Here is a 21,066-nt window from a genome sequence, read left to right as displayed (position 1 = left end):
TGTTCGGAGGCAGGAAACCCGATTGGCTGGCAGCGATGAGCACTGCCCCAACACTATCTCCACAGTGTGACGCGACGCTGGGAGCGAAGACAGCGTAACTTTCCGCAATCCAAACTGGAGAAGTTTGCGTACACCAAAGATCAAACTGACTCAGGAACCGGCTGGGGACGCACCTACTGCGAGCTATCTGGAGATCACGCTAAAAGACATTTTTACCACTCTGAACAGGGTCCATACATATCTAGATGGCAAAATTGGTACGGTCTCGACGGAACTCTCCTTGCTTAGAGCTGATTTTAAAAACATGAGTGCCAGAGTCAAAGAGGTTGAGGCGACCACTGTGAACTTGTGCACTGAAACCAAAGAACTTCAAAGAAGGGTGAGGGTGTTGGAAACTGGAACAAAGCTACTTACTGACAAGCTTGACGAGTACGAAGGGAGATCGCGGCACAACAATGTGCGCATTATTGGCGTACCAGAGGGGCGAGCGGCCGATGTCTTCGTGAAAGAACACATTCAACAGCGCCTCCAGCCCAAGGGGCTCTCAAACTACTTCTCAGTTGGAAGAGCACATCGAGTCCCAGGAGGGAGGCCAAAACCAGGGAACCCCCCTAGACCGCACCCAGCTCGTAACTTTAATTTTAGAGTCCGAGACATAATCCTGCAAACGGCGCGGATCGCCCCATCAGTCCGATTTGATGATAAAACCATTACCTTCTTTCCTGACTACACAGCAGCAGTCACAAAACAGCATCGCAAATTTCTGGAGGTAAAGAGAGAACTCCGGAACAAAGAACTAAAATAATCCATGCTCTTCCCGGCACGCTTAAGGATGGAGGTGGAGGGCAAGGTATGGCTCTTCCACGAGGCCGTGTAAGCCCGGGACTGGTTGGAGGTATGGCGCCCAGCGACAGCACCAGGGAGGCGTAATGGTAAATTGCACCAAATGCAGGCGACAAGCACACGAACTGACTCTAGCGTCATTTCTACGCCGCGGGAGGACTCGCCGGAGAGACGCTGATAAGGCAAAGGACCAATCGAAGTACTCCTTGCAGCCACAAGGATGTCACAGCATCTCCTTCCGACAACGCGAGCAGCATGCTTGCACTTGAGGGGCATGGTAGCAGTCACAGTTTAACACCTCACTGGACATTACTACCAGCACGTTTCCCCTTTCTTAGTAATTTTAAGTACAAGATTATATAAATTATTGTTACACAGAGGGACACGGGAGGGGTGGGAAGGAGAGACCGAACCCCACTAAGGTAAATGGATAAGGGATGTAAGCGCTCTGCAACATTGGGAAGGCGGGTAGTTTTAAGTCCGTCATGCAGGGAGGCAGAGAGGGACATCATTTAAGGGGCTTTTCACCTGTTGTGTTTAAAGGGTTTTTTGTTGCAATTGTTGTGTTGTTTCTGTATCTACACATTCCCAGATATGATCTCTCTAAGGGCATCTATACACGTACATTTAAGTATCCGATCAGTGAAAGGGACACATACCACAGCCAACCTTACCTATTCAGATGACACAACGCACAGTGACACCGACACTACAGTTTGTCTCGTGGAGTGTCAATGGTCTAAGAGACAAGGTGAAGAGGGGAATTGTTCTGCAGTACTTAAAACATAAGACCCCAGCAGTTACACTACTACAAGAAACACATTTAACGGGGTCCACATATAAAGCACTGGACAGATGGGGTTTAAACTCATAGTTCATTCAGAATTAACCTCGGGGTCCCGAGCGGTGGGCATCTTGATTAGAAAACAATTCCCCCTTGTGGTCCACCGCACTTTCCAAGATGATCAGGGTCAATTTTCAGCGGCGGCGGTACAATGGGAGGGCCGCCTACTTAATTTTGTAACTGTGTACGTCCCACCCGCCTTGCACTCGATGGCCTTCCAGGCACTGGGCGCATTCTTGCTTACACTGCCGGACGGAGAATTAATACTAGGGGGTGACTTAAACATGACGTTTGATGATGCACTGGATCGCACACCCGCTCGGCCACAGCACCGTCCCCGATCACACCTGGCGGATTTTCTAGAGGCACACGGTTTGCTCGACACTTGGCGTTTCCAAAACCCGCACATGAGACAATACACTTTTCATTCAGGGGCGCACAACAGCCTTTCCCGATTAGACTACATTCTTACAGCAACGGATAACATGGGAAGGTTTGGGTCGGTCTCGAACTTAGCAAGAGGAAACTCTGACCACTCTCCAGTGATGGCGGAATATAGATCATAGGCTTCCGCTCATCGCCGTGTTTACCCCATATATCCGGGATTCCTCCACAATCCCAAAATTAGGAAAGGTCTGCTTACGGCGACCACACAATACTTCACAGAAAATGAGGCCTCGGTCTCCTCCCCACTAATTCTATGGGAGGCGTAAAAACCAGTCCTACGAGACCATGCCATCTCATTAATTGAGGGACATAGGAAAGATAAGAAAAAAGAGGTGGAGGCGTTGGAACAGGAGGTACATCGGCTAGAATCCCAACACGCAGACAATCCCACGGATGACAACGCATATAGACTGCGAGCCAAACAACAGGAATATAAGGAATACCTCCGGGCTGATGCTCAGACCCGCTTCACAGTGGTTCGGCACAGGGTATACGAGGCTGGGGATAAGGCTGGCAAACTCCTTGCTTGGTTAGACAAGAGGGAATGCGCGAAAAGGTGGGTGGCAGGACTCGAGTCACAGAACGGGGATACGCTAAGAAATCCACAAGACATTGTGACTGCACTAGCTGGGCACTTCGAGCAGGTCTACACCTCCACAAATACGACCACAGTGCAGGAACCACAGGACTTCCTCAGGGACATTCACATGCCAGGGCTCACTCCAGATGAAACTAAAGATCTGGAGGATGACTTTACAACAGAGGAACTAAAGGGAGCCATTTAAAAACTACAGTCGGGCAAAGCGGTATCCCTGTCGAACTCTTTAAACTCACGGCTGATAAGGTTGGCCCCTACCTGTTGCGAATGTATGAAGCGAGTTTAACGGTTGGGGAGCTTCCCAGGGACCAACGTATAGCTACCATTGTAGCAATCCATAAGCCCGGCAAACCCACGGAGGAGTGTGCATTGTATCGGCCTATATCGCTGATCAACGCGGAGGCCAAGATTTTGGTCAAGGCGCTGGCACTTAGACTAGCCCCGGATCTCACTAAACTGGTCCACCCGGACCAATCAGGATTTATGCCGGGTAGGAAAACTGCCTTGAACCTCCGCCGCCTCCACAGTGTTCTGGGCCGGAAGCATACAATCCGGGAGGACGCAGCAATCCTATATCTTGACGCAAAAATGGCGTTTGACTCTGTGGAATGGGCATTTCTGTTCGCAGTCCTCCAACACTTGGGATTTGCGCCTAAATTCTGCTCCTGGGTACGTCTCCTATACACAAACCCTATCGCGCATGTGGTAGCCAACGGAGACATATCATCGGAATTTACTCTGGGGCGAGGGACGAGACAGAGCTGCCCACTGTCGCCACTTCTATTTACGCTGGTCCTGGAGCCCCTGGCTGCATGGATTAGAAGGGACCCAGCTATTCAAGGCTTAAGGTGGAGGGAGGGGTGGGAGGACCGTATCTCCCTCTACGCAGATGATTTTCTGATATCTATAGCTTCCCCTGTGTGGTCTCTCAACGCACTGCTGGATATCTGCCGGGCGTTCGGATCGGTGTCGGGATACACGAATAATTGGGAAAAGTCGGTTCTCTATATTCTGTATGGCTTACCTTCTAAATTACTCCAGGGCTGTATGGTCAAGACGGTAACGGACAGCTTTAAATACCTTGGGATATATGCGATGTCGGACCCGGACGAGTTCCAGGTGCTCAATCTTCAACCACCGCTGCAAAGGCTGCGGCGAGATATTCGGCACTGGAAGAGGCTGCCACTCACCCTGCTGGGTAGGGCAGCTATTTTCAAAATGGCGGCTCTGCCTCAATTCTTATATGCTCTTCACAATACCCCATATCGTGTGCCAGACTCCTACTTTAAGGCAATAAACTCCGAAGTTACTAATCTCCTCTGGGACAATAAACCTGCGAGGATAGCCATGTGCAAACTCGTTAGAAGCTGGTACGACGGCGGCATTGCTTTGCCCGATATCCGAGCATATTAAAGGGCCTCGCAACGGACGACAGTCAATCAATGGCTCCATGTGCCTGAGACTGACCCAGCCTTTCGCTTAGATAAGGTGGCACTGGGAACTGGGAGAATGAATAGGATGCTATACAAAAAGAGGAAAACCTAGGGGCCCCCGGGACCAACTGCACATCCGATTCATGTCTGGCACACAGCGACACGACACCTCGGGTGGGCCGATAAGCTTACGCAGCACACCCCACTATGGGACACTGGTAAAATGGGTACACTGGGAAACAGAAAAGGGTTTCAGAAATGGGACCTGACTGGAATCTCCCAGATAGGGGACCTATGGAGGGAGGGCAAGGTGGTCACCATTACTTACCTGCAAGAACACTATGAGATGGCCCCTGGGGAACGATTTCGATACTTGCAGGTTAAACACGCACTAGAAAAAGCACTTCCAGCGGCAGACATACTTCCTGAATCGTCCCCCTTAGAAGACCGACTACTGACTGACTATTTGCACAAGAAGGCAATCTCCCTTACATACCGGAAAATTATTAATAACCAGACAGACCCCCTGACGTGACTCCGAGCGATCTGGCAGGCGGAGGTTGGGGACGTGGATGACTCCATAGCATCACCACGGAAGGTAGCGGTCTCCTCCAAAATGCGCCTCATCCAACTAAAAATACTACACAAGAGTGACTATGCATAAGATGGGCAGAGCCTCGGACCAGTACTGTTTGCGCAACTGTGAGGGAGTAGGCACATTCTATCACACTTTATGGGAGTGTCCGGGGATCATATCGTACTGGACAGCAGTAATGGATACCATCACGGAAGTTAGCGGGAACATAGTTCCGCTTTCTCCCAAATGCTGCCTGTTGAACATATGGGAGCCAACAGACCTCAACCATGCAGACAGACAGTGGGCAACAACGGGGATGATGGTAGCAAAACGGAACATAGCTCAGACTTGGGGAGCAGCGCAGACCCCAACAGTGACGGGATGTTGTAACAACATGGATATGATCATACTGGCTGAAAAAGCAACATATGTCCACAGAGGGTGTCCCAAGAAATGGGGGAGAGTGTGGGGCAAATGGAATGAATACAGAGGTTATATATGTAGCCCCCCTGTTATAGACCATGGTTCAGACGATGAGATGTAGTGCACGCAAATGTGTAATTTGTCCACCACTGTACATTGTAATGCCTGATGACATGTTCTCCAAATATTTGTATCTCTATGTGGAATGAATTGGAGATTTCATTTTAAATAAAATAAAATGTTCCCAAAAAAAACAAACGGAGCTCATATCAAGACAGTTTAGTGTTTTTCTCTACATTACTTGTGCATCACCAAAAAAACAAGTACTCTTTGACAACTAAGATTACCTTTTGGATTGTGTAGCATTTGTAGGTGTATTGTCTTTGCAACTAGAATTATGTATCAGTACTACTAGTATTTCATTAGAAATGGAAGAATTCTCATATCCAGCACAGCAAAAAGGTTTCACATGTTCCTTAGTCTTCTTTCGCAAATAATTCCAAAATTCAATATATTGATATGTTCTTTAATTTATATTAAAGAGTCCCTTCTGACGAAAGAAATGTTCTCAGATTTCCAGACCTGACCCATAAGTGTGATCAATAATAAAAGAGTTGCACACCTGCAGTAAGTTCTACTGCAGATGATGATCGGAGTGTGCAAATGAAAATACTGTGCTGTAGGAATCATGGTTTTGCGTGCAAATATGCAAGGCAATGGCAGTAAATTAAATTGTGCTTCTCTTGAATTGTACCTGTAAACTTCACCTTCTATAATCTTCCTTCCACACTGGCCATAGGAATTATTGCCCATGCTGAAAACTGCCAAAAAAAACACGAGAATATGTGAGTCACAGCATATGAAGAACAAATGGACATTGACAAATTTGAGAAAAATCCAATTATACTCTGGTGCATGTTTATCAAATTACCCTTTGAACAGCCCAAGATAAAGAAAATTTTGCTTCTAGAGAACACGAATATCTCTGTAAAGTGTTGCCGAAAATTACTTTAAGGCTAATACACAAATACATAACAATACTTTTGGTAGCTGCCTTTCTCAACTGATAAAAATAACTTTAGAATATGTTTTTTTAAATCTATGCGTCTCGCTATCCACTTTTCTGAACCTTTCAATTATCTGAACTTATCATTTTACTTTTATCATTCATTGGAAAGCACAGAGCACAGTTTCAACTCACATCTTCATTACTGTTAGAGTTGTCCAATTTCTAATGACTAATGATTGAGGCTATGGCATTAACCCCTTCGGTGCTCATGACGGAATGGTTCCGTCATGACCCACGGTTGAGCTGTGCTCATGACGGAACCATTCCGTCATGACCACGCCCGCGCAAGATTCCGCCAGCACAGCGGCGGAATCTGCGCAGCATCGAAGGGGTTAAGAAAAGGAGGATCGTACATGTACTCCGAGCATGTCACTTTCTATTTTAAAACTCCTCAGCTGAGGACTGTCTCCAGAGACTTAATGGTATAAACTTCTGCGACAATGTGGAATAAACCAAACAACATCAATGACACTCTTGCACCAAGATGAATGCAGTCCCAGTAAATTGAAACACTTTCATGTAAACCAGGAGGTTTCAGACTTAGCAACAGAGATTAGGAATGAGTTAACATAGTATGCACCTACCCATACAACATGAAGTTCCGACCCCACTTAACCACCCCCATCCCTCAGCAAGGAGGTCAAATACTATCAGTACAAACCAGACATAACGCAACTCTACGGAGCTGTCATTTATACGAAGCACATCAATTGGTCAGCAGACATCTCTCCCAAAGGAAGTTAGGCAAACTGCCTAATAAGGCTGATCCCCCGACAAATGTTTAATGCCAAACACTCTCTCCTCAGTGTTCCTTCCCCTGTCACTGCATAACCCTTATACCTCCTCAGGAAGACCAGATTGAGAAAAAACCAAACACAATCAGTTGCTCTACTGAGGGGGACCAGGCGGTTAAAATGACTGGGGCAGACAAGACACAGAAGCAAGAGCAAAGTTTGGCCGCAACTATGGACATAAGCACAAGGGTTCACACCACTGACACAAATGACAGTCAGCAAATGCAAAACCCTCATTGCAGTACACGGAAATACTACACAGCAAAACAAAGAATCTATACAAACTGCAACCTCCCACCAACATAAACACACACACAAAAAACATACCAGTCACCTTAACATACAGCAAAACTTTCAACAAATCCCTGTCAAGAGCAGAAAAAAAGCTTCCTCCACCAAAGCGTATGCCTCACATTCAGAATAGCAAAGGGCTCCGAATTTGAGCCATTCACCATAATAAAGCCAATATAGTCACTGTTTCCCCAAACAGATCAATCACTTGGGTAATTTTAAGTGAGGGAAAAGTCCAAGGAAGAGAACATACACAATATCTCAATTCCAGTGTGCATGTTTAATCGACTTTCCACTAAAAAACACATCATGTGCGATGCAAGCAAAAGCGTTGGGACACTGGGACTGTTCCAACACATACAGGACACACAGTCACCTTACCGCCCTCCACCCTGCACAGGCCCAGGCTTCCACCTCATTCACCCTTCCACTCGATCAGAAGATAAACTGGCATCCACCAACAACCTTCGCCAAACCAGGCATCCACCAGTTTAGATTGCTGCTTTTAATCAATAACTGGCTCCAAACGCTGATCAAAGTATTCCCCCTCATCCTGTCTGGGTCTCTCACTGCAGTCTTGTCCTAGGCCAGGCTATACACCACTTCAGCGCTTTGTATGGGCTAGAAAAAGCTAAATAAATTACACTACAGTACAAGACAATCACTGGACAGCTGTCATAAACACCTCCCTTCACTCTTTTACCCCAAAAGTCTCATTGTCATTCACCATGTCCCACATGCTGCACATCCAAGTCTTCAAAAACAATGTCTGCCTACAGGTAAAGTGAAATTTGTCAATTTTCAGATAATGTGGAAGGCCAAGGAGGTATTTTACCATTCTTGACCAGACTTGTAGAAATAAAGAGAGTCAAAGCCCTTTGTAGATTTAATAAACCAACCTACACGCTTCTAGGATGTGCATTTTTCATCCATTGATTACAGCAGAAGGGACTGTTGGACGCAAACAAGGTGGCTACTTTAGGCAGAAATGAACTAGCTGTAAGTTTCATGATAATGGTGAGCCCAAGTGAAAGGCGGATAAAATGCAAATGAATATTAGCACAAAAATCTGAAGACACACAAAGGGCAGTGGCTCCACAGAGATCAACCGGAAAAAAACACAGCAGGAATTGAAGATCCCACAGCTGCAAAGGATTTTATCTAGAGTATATCTAAGTTTGAATTAAAGATTTACCTTGACTATATTGTTCAACCAATGTCTTGGGGTGTTTCTAAATGTGGCATCCTTAGCCACTTTTAGGGATGCATCCTAGCCATGCCAAGCCCTAAACGGACCAGTGACAAGGGAAGTAGAAGCAAAACAATGTAGGGTCATGACTCATGGGGGAAATTCTACTTGTGGAATCAATAAAAGAAAATACTTTGGTGTACTAGTAAAAGAAGATAATGAGAGATGATGCGATTCTTGAATAAGGTTTACAACTAAAAAAACAAGCATTTGCAATGCAATAGGTCTCGCATTTGCGAGAGTCTAAGCTATTGGCATTGTAAATGGCAATGCCTTTTATTTATGTTTTAAAAACCAACACGTAAATAAAAGGCATTGTCATTTACAATGCCAACAGCTCAAACTCTCGCAAATGGGAGACCTATTGCACGCGCATGGACAAGAGATATTCGCGCGCGCATGTTGTCCACGCGTATGGGCAATAGATGGGCACGCATGTGCGCATGGCGGCGTGCTTACACATCCCTTGTGGCTACCAATGCAGTCTCCGAGTCCTCACAGCTAAAGCATGCCTGCGTAACGCACTGACACCGCCTGGAGACGGCACCCATTCCTAACAGCCTGCAGCAGGGTCACGCAGTGGCTACCCCTCTGCTCGCAGCGCCCCATCTGCAACTAGCACGCCGCGCGCACACCCAGACACTTTCAAGCCGGCACTCCACGCGCAGTACACCGTTGCAGCAGGCGCTGCAAGACTCGGTACCCCCTGACCCCAACCCCTCCCCTTCAAGAGAGATTATGCAGTTCCAGGACCTGCACCCCGTGCCCCCTTACCTCTGAGTCGGACGAGCTGTTCTGGTTCGCCTCGGACTCGTGCACCAGCGAGGACTTCAAGTTGGCCAGGTCCCGCTCGGCTGACGAGTCCTCGGAGGTCTTGTTTTTTTTTGTACTGACATGGTGTGTTCAATTTAAGCGTTTTTTTTACCAATGTAGTTGATGCATGTGCAGTTAACCTGTACAAGCAGACAATTCTGGCCCTGAGAAATGGTACATAATTGGAAGGCAAAGCTATTTTTTAAACTTTGGAATGAGCTCACGTCCATATATTTCACTTTACATTATCTGGCGCTACATGTCATCAGACGCTTCCCTTTATGTATCTGTGCATTCACGATAGTTAGTGCAACACTGAATGTCGGGGGTGAATAATCGCCTGAAAGGAACTGTTCATTTTCACTTGATTGGAATGGCACGTGCCCAGCTAGAGTCTTGGCTCCAGAAAATAATCACTGACTAAACCCGCAACAGCAAGAACCCGTGGTGCTACTTTACTTCTGTCCGGTGCTCTCGTTTGGGGAGTATGTATGTTGTGTAATTGCGGTGCACTTTTGTCCTAAGAGGATAAATGTAAGGCCGCTCCGGGCATTGTGACATTGATCAGAGGTGCGGGATCACGTTCTCTGCAATTCCGCGCGAGAAACCTTAAGTAACGCTCCAGAATCCGAAGGGCACTCATTTGAAGCACACATGTGTAGCTTGTCGTCACCTAGCAAAGGCTGCAAGGGTACGATAAACATCGCGGGAGCGGGGGCTAATTCCACACAGAAGGTCGCGGTGCAAAGTAAAATACATTAATCCTCAAGGACGAGTCACATGACGTGGAATCCTTGGGTTCGTCTTAGCATATTTCTGGGTTCCGGAAGAAGGTGTTGCAGTCCCCGTAGGGTATTCGTCGCAACTGATAAAAATCTGATGGTCTTGGTTAGGTGTTTGTGTCTGTGGGTGGAAACACCATACTCATCAATTTTAGAATTTATTTTTAGCTATGCTACCTCCCCAGTCATTTGCCCAGATAAGACGTTTCAGCCAAAAAATGAAAGTCAAAGTGTTGGTTGGAATTATTAAGAGGATGGGAAAAGAAAAAGGAATCCGCAAGGCGTCACTGGGATCTAAAATAAAGTTTTCGGCTTGCATGCAGTGGCGAGTACATAAGGGTGCTATGAGGTGGGTCTGATCAGTTGTCTTTTGCTGGGCAACAACCCATCAAGCTTTTTATGTCTCTCACTCTTTTGTTGGGTACCAGTGTGTCCAGAGTTTAAGCAATGACCGAACAAGTGCTTTCCCGCCTTGAGGAACTTGACAGGGGCTTATGGCATGAGCTTCTGCTCAAATTGGCCTCTTTCGGTAAGGAGAATTAGGTGCAATCTGGGTTTGGAAAGTGTTGCTTAGGTTTTCCTCAAGTGGCCTACTTTTAATGCCATATCAAGGGCTTTTTTTGTTTTTTTTGCTCATTTAGTATCATTTACCTAATTGTCCAGAATCCTGCTTTTCAACTTTTGTTAGCTTCTGTTGAGGTCATGGGTTAAATTACTGGACTTACTGTCATTAGAACTCTTTGCGTAAGCATACCATCAACTCTCCGGCCACTCCTGCTAGTTTTATGCTAAGTATATCCGAACAGCTAATCCATAGTTAAAAAAACCTGGTGCGGACGGCCATCGTGACTTCATGTCACTCCAAACCTCGTCCCCGCCACTTGCCCTTTCCTGAGCGTGACATGACATGCCGACAGCACACAATATACAGTATCTAAAACTGAGCGTGGCGCCGCTTTAAGGACACCGCGCTCGTTTTTTTTATTTTTTAACTTTGACACTGAGCGCGGTATCCTTGAAGCGGGCGCCTGCGCTTAGTGTTAAAGTTAAAAAATATATAAATAAACCTAGCGCCGTGTCCTTGAAGTGCCGCCGTGCTCAGTTTCAATGTTGAATTGATTACAAAAAGCTCTCGCATGGCGAGTGCAGCGCTGTGCACTGCTTACACCAGGCGAGACCTGAAAAAACACATAGTGGATACAAGACATGATACATGCCTACACCGGCCCAAAGTGATTAACATGTTTGAAATCTCGGCAAAAAAAACTCTTTGGTATACTGAAAATATTCTAAGGAATGTGTGGAAGTGGGAGGAAGGGAATATTGATTTTGATGTGATGCAAAAATGGTTAGAGGAGAGTGAAGACACTCTCCTCTAACCATGGGCAAGATGGCCGCCGAGACGCCGTAGTGGATGGTCGCACCCTGTAACCCTCCTGACTGGGAAGATGAGGTGTACTACGTGCTCATATGTTTAGATTGCAGACTTACAGATTTGCAGATTCACTGATCTACTACCAAGCTAAGTTGATTTAATCTAATCTGCTGTGGAAAATTTGCCTTTCTTACTGGGAGAAAAGAGCACTCGATACTGATAAGAAGCGATGCTGAGAGAACTCACTGGCTTGCTTTTTTTGATATGTGACTTTCCACAAGAGAAAAAGTGGGCTCTGCAGAAATATCTGCACAAACACTGTTCAGCTTTGATTTCCCATTCGCCCCTACCTGGAAGTCGCTATTGGAAAGTTGCTTCAAAATCTATGGCTACAAAACCTGCCCTTTACTCAAGGAAGAATCGTGACCGAGACGATTGGAGCCGTGACTCTGAGGTGGAGGAGGATATGGATAACCTCGGGGCCCCAGCGCTTAATTTAAGAGGGAAAGCACGATCTAAAGCGCAGCAAAGGCGAGAAGCGGCAAAGGAAAATAAATTAAAGAAAATACGTGAAAAAGAGGAAGGAGGGAAAAAAAAGAATGTGACTGTCCCAGTGTCAGCTATTGCAAGGAGAAGAGAGGAAGCAAAACTCACCGCTGGGGAGGTACTTGGAAAGGAAACTGCACTCCGCCAGATGACCATAGTTGAGACTTTTTTGCCCGCAGCAACACCAGTAACGACTGACCAAACAATTTTGCAGTCGAATCTGCCACAGGGAGTGAGAGTCCCCACGTTGGTGAGCCTGTGCAGGATGTTGCAGCCTGCTGTGGAGAGGGAACCGTTTGAACAGGCAGGAGCAGATGGGGATGGTACCTGCATGCTCGAGGTACAGCCTCTAACTGAAGTTACAGAGGCAGCAGAAGGCGGAGACTTTTCTACTGCTGTGGAAGTGGGCGGACCCAAGCTCTTAAAGGAGAAAGCCACAACTCATTTGGCACCAGTGGTATCTGGAGTTAAAGGGCCAGGCGCAGAACAAAGCCTGGTGGAGGATACTGTTGTGGGAAAAAGTAATACTGAGGCTGCAACTAACTTAATTGAAACAGAGCTAAGGGTTGATAAAGATATTAACTTGGATTCAATTAATAAGAGGGATGCATGCACACGCAAATTACCTGATGCACTTCCTGCCTCTCCCAGTGATGAGGTTTTTTTCACTGGTAATGACGAGGCGGATGATGAGGAAAGTATGAATGGAAGTCTGGGATCAACGACAGACACGGAGTCAGAGACGGAGAGTTCAGATGATGAAACAGTGAATACTGACACGGGAAGTAATGAGACTGTATCAGGGACTGACTCTGAAAACTCCTCAACTCCTATCAGTAGTGAGATAGAGCCTATTGATAAAGAATATAAGGATTCAGTTAAAAAAACATTGCAAAAAGACGTCTCTTCTAGATCAAAGACAAATCCTGAGGGCAGTATCAGATCTGTGGAAAAAATTAAAACTAAGAGCAAAAAAAGGAAGTCAAGCAAACGAAAAGGGAAATCTAGACAACAGAGATTGTCAAAGGAACACAGAGGCAATATGAAAACAGTAGTAAAAAAACTAAATTTGGATAAGATGGCAGAGAATTCTGGAATACCGGCAGATGAGTTTGTAAATGGTGAAACTCTGGACTCTGCGGACCGTGGAGCGGATGGTGGTATGTCTAATTTTGAAGTCTTATTTACAACATTAAAACAAATGCAGAGTGAGGCTCGCATTGAGAGCCAAAAAGCAAAGCGCAGGGCTAAACAGGCGAATAGGAAAATACAATCCTCCTTGCGTAAGGTCAGCAGGTTGTATGAGGAGATGGCTGAGAGAGTCTCTGAAGTAGAGACTAGAACCGGGAAATTAGAAGATGATATGGTCAAAGTGAAGGATGACAGAAAAGAACAAGATAAGACTACGGCCGACATGCTATGGAAACTCGAGGAATTTGAGAACAGACAAAGACGCAACAATGTTCGCCTGATTGGAATACAGGAAGGGAAAGAAGGAAGTGATGTTCGGGGGTATGTTGTTGACTTATTAAAGGGTGCCCTCCCAGAGTTGTCTACATGGGATCTTAACCATGAAATACAAAGGGCGCATCGTTTTCCTCTGATCCAGAAAGCAGCGCAGAGTAAGCCTCGCGCAATACTTCTATACGTGGGGAATTTTCTTCTGCGAGAAGAGATAATTAACAAAGCAAAGCCCCAAGCTAAATGCAAATACAACGGCGTAGAGTTCTTTGCACGTCCTGACTTTTGCCACACCACTGTGGAAAGAAGGTGGAGGATGAGGCAGCTCATTACCCCATTTCAAAACATAGGTTGTGAGGCTTACCTTCTGTATCCCGCTCGTTTGAAGATTGGAGTAAATGGGAACTTTAAAATTTTCTACTCTGAGATACTTGCACAAGAATATCTTAACTTTCTGCAAGATCAACGGAAAACAAGGCACAAGGAGAATGTTGAGAATAATGATCATGCAGTAGCTCTTAGGGATATTCCCCGAAAGAAACGAAGATAAATATAATATGGAAAATAGAGACTGTGTAAAGTAATTTTTGGGGACGAAAGCTACATATGAGGACTTATTTAAAATAATAGAGGAAACTGTTTGCTCAAGGTCTATGAAAAATTTATTTGATGTTTTACTCCTCTTTATCGGATGGTTTTCTTGAGTTGTAGCTTTTTCTGCTTCAATAAGTAAAGATTGGTATTAATATAAGAAGAATTGGGGTAGAGGTTGAGCACGAATAGGGGTGGTATTTGTTGGACATACACTGAGCACAGTAAGATGAAGGGAAAGTTAGGGGGGTTTACGGGTTTGACATCCAGGAGGCAAAAGTCGGCCAGACATAGGTCCGTTGGACCTATTTGCCTGTAGGGGGGGTGGGACTCTGAGGGTGGGCAGTCTGGGGTGGGGTTGGGGATGGGCAGGGAAATGGACAGGGCACAAAGGTACAAGACACTTAAGAGGATTTGACAAAAGTAATTTGTATCAACTGTATGATATGGGTAGTGACACTGAAGATGTGGAAGACAATATTGAAATTAACAGGGAAGTCTATTTATGCAGTGTGCTAGGCCTAGTATTGTATATCGTTTCTAGAACATTAAATAAAAGCAAGCAGATAGGGTCTGAAGAGAACTGGCTGGGGGAAAAAAAAAAAAAAAAAAAAATGAAAAATGTCTATTAGATTAGTGACATGGAATGTATGCGGCCTAAATGATGTAACGAAAAGGCAGAAGATAGGAATACGGCTACGGCAAATGAACGTAGATTTTGTGTTTCTTCAGGAGACACATGTAATGAGTACCCATGAGATATATCTTAATCAGCTGGGGTTTCAATTAATAGTTGCTTCTAAACAAGGAGTTAAACAGAGAGGGGTAGCGATTCTATCGAGGGATAAAAATGTAGTAACAAGGAGAAAGTTAAGAGATAATTGGGGGAGATGGGCGATGGTTGAGGTACTATTAGGGGGGGTGTGGACAACATTAGTTGCAGCATATGGTTCTACACAGGACGATCCAGAAATTCTGCAATTTTTGGATTCTGAGTTGGCAGACTGGGCCCCTCGAGTTATTATAGGTGGAGACTTAAATATTGACGGAGCGGAGGGTCTAGGATCAGGCTCAATAAGACAGTATAAGGGGAGGAAAAAAAAGGTCTACAAGGCCCTTACTGATCTTTTAGAAAATAATACATTGCGAGATGTCTGGGGGTCAATCAGATCGAAACAACTCGGTTATACATATTATTCAGCACCGCATCAGATATGCGTTAGGCTGGATTACTTCCTGGTTTCCAATGATTTAATTAGTATAGTGGAAATTGATAGACTTCCTCGGATACTTAGTGACCACAATCCCCTAATCCTAACGATAAAGCAGAGTGGGGGAACAACAATAAGAAGGGAGTGGACATTCGAAAGGGGATTGCTTTTAGATGATGACTATATAAAACATATGTCTAAATGGATTACTGAATTCTATGAATATAATAGAGGAACTGCTGCAGTTGGCATAGTATGGGATGCCTTTAAGGCAGGAGCACGCGGTGAAACGTGTAGTTATAGCGCCTTCAAGAGGAAAACAGAAAGATTGCGATATAAGGAGAAAGAGGGAAAAGTACTGGAGGCAGAAGAACAACTTAATAACTGTGTAATAAGGGGAGAGCCGACTGAACAATTCGTAATAGAATTACTGAAGGTGAAAAGTGAGGCAGAGGAAGAATTTTCTAATAGAGCAGCAAAGCAATATACAATCAGAAGGGAGAGATGTTACGAGTTCAGTGAGAAAATAGGGCGAGTCCTTGCTATACGAACCAGACAGATAGCGGCGGCAGGGACGATTAAGGAAATAAAGGATGAAAAGGGACAACTACATTCAGATCCAGAAGAAATTCGGGAGGTCTTTAGGAAGTTTTACCAATCTTTATATGATGAGAAAGATCCCAGTAGTATCGATAGAATAAATGAATATCTCCAGAACATTGAGGTAAAAACTATATCCCCTGAAGATGCAGAGGAATTAGAGACCGTATTGGACGAAACTGAGATTAAAGAAGCAATGACTGCTCTACCCTCGGGGAAGGCTGCTGGACCTGATCAGCTACCGATCGAGTTTTATAAAACTTTCTGGGGATGTTTAGGTAATAATTTAACTCAAATGTTTCAAGCTGCACAAAGTGGGGTATCCATTCCCAAATCCTGGAGCGGGGCAGATATAGTATTAATTTAAAAAAAAGAAAAGCCCCCGAATGAACCAGGGTCGTACCGCCCAATAACATTGATGAATAATGACACCAAAATTTATTCAAAGGCACTGGCTGCGAGATTTGCAAGAATTATAAGTAACCTGGTTAGTGATAACCAACATGGGTTTATTCCTGGTAGAGGGACAACTCACCATATTAGAAAAGTTATAACTTTATTTGATGTGGCGGAAGTAGCAGGAGACCCGATGGCAGTTATGCTTTTGGATGCGGAAAAAGCATTTGATCGGGTCTCCTGGCAGTATTTGTGGCAGACCCTAGCTAGAGTTGGGATTAGAGGAGGCTATTTGAAAGCAATTCAGACTCTATATATGGATCCAGGTGCAGCATTAAGGATAAACGGGGGTATAACTGGTCAATTTAAAATCAAGAGAGGAACTCGCCAGGGATGTCCTTTCTCTCCCTTGCTATTTGCCATCTATATGGATCCCTTAATACAGAAGATAGAATCAGCACCAGAGAACACCCCAGTCAATACAGTTCTCGGGCCATGCAAGATATTAGCCTATGCTGACGACGTTGCGGTGATAACACCTTGCCCAACGGAAGCAACTACATTTGTAGAGGCCGAGGCCTTAAGATTTGGACAAGTCTCAGGGTACTCATTGAATGCGTCTAAAACCCAGATTATTAAAAACTCTTTTACACCTTGTGAAGATAGAAGAGTAGTGCCGGCAGGGAAATACCTCGGAATTAATATTATGTCTAATTTAGATAGTTTGGTGGATAATAATATTGTCCCAGTAATCGAAAAGGCAAGAAAAGATCTGGATCGTTATGAGAACTTACATTTATCATTAGTTGGGCGAGTTAATATTATTAAAATGCTGATCTTACCCAAACTGTTGTATCTTTTTAGGGCAATCCCTCTTCTAATTGAAAATAAGTGGTTTAAAATTTGCGAAAGTATGGTAAATCGTTTTATTTGGGCTAGAGGTAAAACCCGGAGGGCATTGAGGTATATGTCCCTTCCCAGGGAGAGAGGGGGGTGGTCACTGCCGGATCTAAAGGTATATTATTGGGCTGCAGCAATACAAGGAATGGCTGGATTAATTGGGGGGGCTGAGATGGATGGATGGGATAAGACAGGCTCGCTGGCTATATATGGTTTAGCTCTGGGTACAAATGCTGAAAATATTTTTTTAAGATTTACTGATGGAAGTTACTTTAAAAGAACACGTTTCAAGATAATTATGGCGGCCTACAGCATATGGAAAGGATTTTCCCAAAAAGTTGGAATAGGGAAATATAGTGTATATACTAGATTCAAAAATAATCCCTCATTACCTAGGGCTGTGTTCTCAGGAATGGTATATGAGGAATGGGAGAGTCAAGGTATAAGAATGATTGGTGATATGTGGGATGATAATGGCATCTTACAATTTATAGATTTGAAAAACAAGTATATGTTAAACACAAATCATTTCTTTAAATACCTTCAAATAAGGAGTTGTATATTAAATAAAAAAGGGGGAGCTCTAGGCTTTGGGAGGAGTATAATGATGGATCTCATACAAAAAGGTAATGACTGTACTATAAAAGATTTTATTTAGAAATGACAAAGTTAAAAAAGGATGATCTTGACAAATGGATAATTAAATGGTCCTCAGATTTAGATATAGCTAGAGAAAGAGATATTTTCTCTGAATCACTTGAGATGGGATGTGAATTACTATGCTCAGCGTCTCTTCAGGCCCAGCACTACAAGAGCCTGTATCACCTGTATTATACGCCATGGAAAATTGCTCAATGGGGGGCTGTGTCGGGCATCTCGTGTTTTAGATGTGGCAGTATGGAGGCCAATTTGTTACATATTTTCTCTACTTGTCCACACTTAGATAAGATAAAACAAGATATCGGGATTTTTTTCCGGAATGCCTTAGACACAACAATAGAGTTGGACTCAGCAACTATTTTGTTGGGAATATCCCCCAACGGACAAATTAATTGTAAATATTTTCTGTTTGTAGCAATGTCGATTTTTAGACTGCTTGTGGCCTCAACTTGGTTAGATCCAAATCCTCCTACGTATCATCAATGGCTAGGAAAAACTTTGTCAATACAAAAATTGGAAACAGCTATTTACTCTAGGAAAGGGAGAAAGAGTAAAAAGCTGGGTATACAAATCTGGGGTCCTTTGATTCAATGGAAGGCTGGAACTGAATAAGGTATTTTGAGGAATGTATGTATTATGGAATGTTAACATATATTATTTGTATCCGTATATATTATGATAGGATCTGTATGTAGTATGTATATTGTAATATTTCACTTTCCATTTTTCTTTTGAATATGTAGTTGAGTATGTGGCTGCCTTATGAAACTTATTGTGCCTTGTCCATGTAATGGGGGAGGGGGGGGGAAATAAAATGTGGGGAAAAAATTTATCAATAAAAATATTTAAAAAAAAAAAAAAAAAATAGAGGAGAGTGAAGAGACGTTGTAGCTTTAAAACTCAGGTGCGCCAGGGTAGGCTACTGTGACGCGTGTAAAGCCAACGCCACAGATCACTGTACCGTCTCACTATAAACAGATGCAAGAATGCTGGCACAGATGGAAATTGAAACTCTAATTACATCATACAGCTAGTCGCCATTTCTTAAGACAGCAATGCACACAAAGAAACAGGTGCTTCCTATTCTATTTATTTTAAAGTCTTCAGTGGTAATAAAAAAGCTAAGTTTGGGTAGCTTATTTAACAAATAAAAGACAAATTAGTGTCAAAGTTCTTCTTTAATCTGTCAGGCTTAGGGGGTTAATATGTGACCAAGAAACAAAACAAGACGTTTCCCCCATGCAAAAATAAACATTGTCTTCTTTTTTATATCAACGACTTTAGCAAAGGCTGCATGTTTCGAATAAGCCAAGTAGGCTGGATGAATAGTTAGTGTATTGATACATATTCCCCTTATTTTTGAGGTGACCTAAAGTATTGAGTTTGGTTACAGAAACTATTGGACATGGGTTGAGCTAAATATGTATTCTTAAGGGCACGCCATGGGAGGGCAAGAGCCTACAGGGCAGTGCATTGCTTTTAAATATTAAGGACAGGTCCTTAGCATGGAAAAACAAAAATCCCTCCAACCACATTGAACGCTTGTGGGGGTGGGCGGTTGGGGCAGAACATGTGCCACAGTTGTTGGATTGGAAAGTGTATCTTAGAAGAGAAGGTGGTGTATGAAGGTCGGGGATGTCCCCAGAAATGGACTAAAGTTTGGGGACGTTGGAATGTATATCGGGGACATATCTGTGATCAGATCGGTTCAAAACTGGGGATGGGGCCAATGTCCAGTACAAGGCGATTTGACTACCCATTGTTCATGCGGCGGACGTGGGAGGTGGACCTGCTTCTTAATGGCTAATGCGGAGACATTGATGTAGGACTTAAAAGTCATAAAGTATGACTGGACTTACTACGTGAGTTTTCTCTTCTATAACATGTTTGGATACCTGAACTACACTGCGCACTCAGCTTGCACACATTAAACCTCAGATAGTCCAGGAAGACTGCCGGCATGGCTGCTCCGCCAGGAGCAACCAAGAAACCTCATACATGCAATACGCACAATAACGGGTCACATAGTGTATACACAACGAGAAATACACACAGAAATTATAAGGCACTATGCCGCACTTTACGAATCTACCACCCACCACGATCAGATATGGGTGGGGCCTTTCTGAAAACCGTACACTGCCCACCATAACACTCTGGTGGTGCAAAACGCAGTTGCAAGATTTATCGGAAGAGTACCTTTTAGACATCATATCTCTCCCCACATTCAACAGCTCCACTAGCTACCTGTAGCCAAACGGATTGAATTCAAATCGCTGACAGTAGCTTTCAGGGCTCTGAGAGGCAACTGTCCCAGCTACATTAGGAAACGTATCTGTCCCTATCTTCAAAAACGTTGGCTAAGATCGAACTCCCAGAACTTGCTATGCGTACCAAAATACGCGAAGACACGCATTGGGGATAGATCCTTTACAGTGTTTATGAGTAGACTATGGAAGTCTCTTCCAGTTAAGCTTAGCCTATTTCAATCGGAATCTGAGTTCAGGAAAGCGCTGAAGACCTGGCTATTCAACCAGAGCTAGACTCTCGAGTTTTATTCCTTCCTGCTTGTCTGCGATAGCGCCGGGACACCTCTGTTAGAGGTAGCTGTCGCGCTTTAAAAATGTACTTTATTATTATTATTATTATTATTACCTGAGCAATGCGCATTGCTGGACGATCTGATTTTCCCTGACGAGATTCGAACGGCTATAACAACCCTAGTAGCTTGGTCTAGATGGCCTACCCGCAGAGTATTACTATAAGCCAACCGGCTGGTGCCCCTGGTCCAATCTCTAGAACTTGCTGACCAAAACGGATTTGTACCAGCTCGCAAAACCTCGTACAATTTGCGGCATTTCTTCTGAGAAGGCCTTCGATACTCTAGAATGGGTATATCTGTTTGATGTGCTACCACACTATGGAATTGGGGACGCTTTTCTCCCCATGGTCAAACTGTTATACAATGGGCCAACAATGAGAGTGCAGACAGGACCTTACATTTCGGATCAAATCAGAGTAAAGCAAGGGACTAGGCAGGGCTGCCCATTATCCTCGCTACTGTTCGCCCTAGCTATCAAGCCCCTGGCTGCAGCCATTCGTCTACAAGGAGAAGATTGGGGAATCCCACTGGGAGACAGCACACACACCATCTCACTATATG

General features: G+C 44.3%; 1 protein-coding gene across 1 annotated transcript in view; it reads right to left on the bottom strand.

The window, feature by feature from the left end:
- Positions 1-21,066, bottom strand: part of RCC1L (RCC1 like) — a 159,549-nt gene that overhangs the window by 115,674 nt on the left and 22,809 nt on the right. The window contains exon 4 of the mRNA XM_085649799.1: positions 5,920-5,986. Coding sequence (XP_085505925.1) covers positions 5,920-5,986 — 67 coding nt within the window. The remainder of the gene's footprint in view (positions 1-5,919; positions 5,987-21,066) is intronic.

This window comes from Triturus cristatus, chromosome 3_2 (genome assembly GCF_964204655.1).
Source record: "Triturus cristatus chromosome 3_2, aTriCri1.1, whole genome shotgun sequence".
Lineage (NCBI taxonomy): Eukaryota > Metazoa > Chordata > Amphibia > Caudata > Salamandridae > Triturus > Triturus cristatus.
The sequence above is the reverse complement of the archived record's forward strand: the minus strand, read 5'-3'. Positions and strand labels throughout refer to the sequence as shown.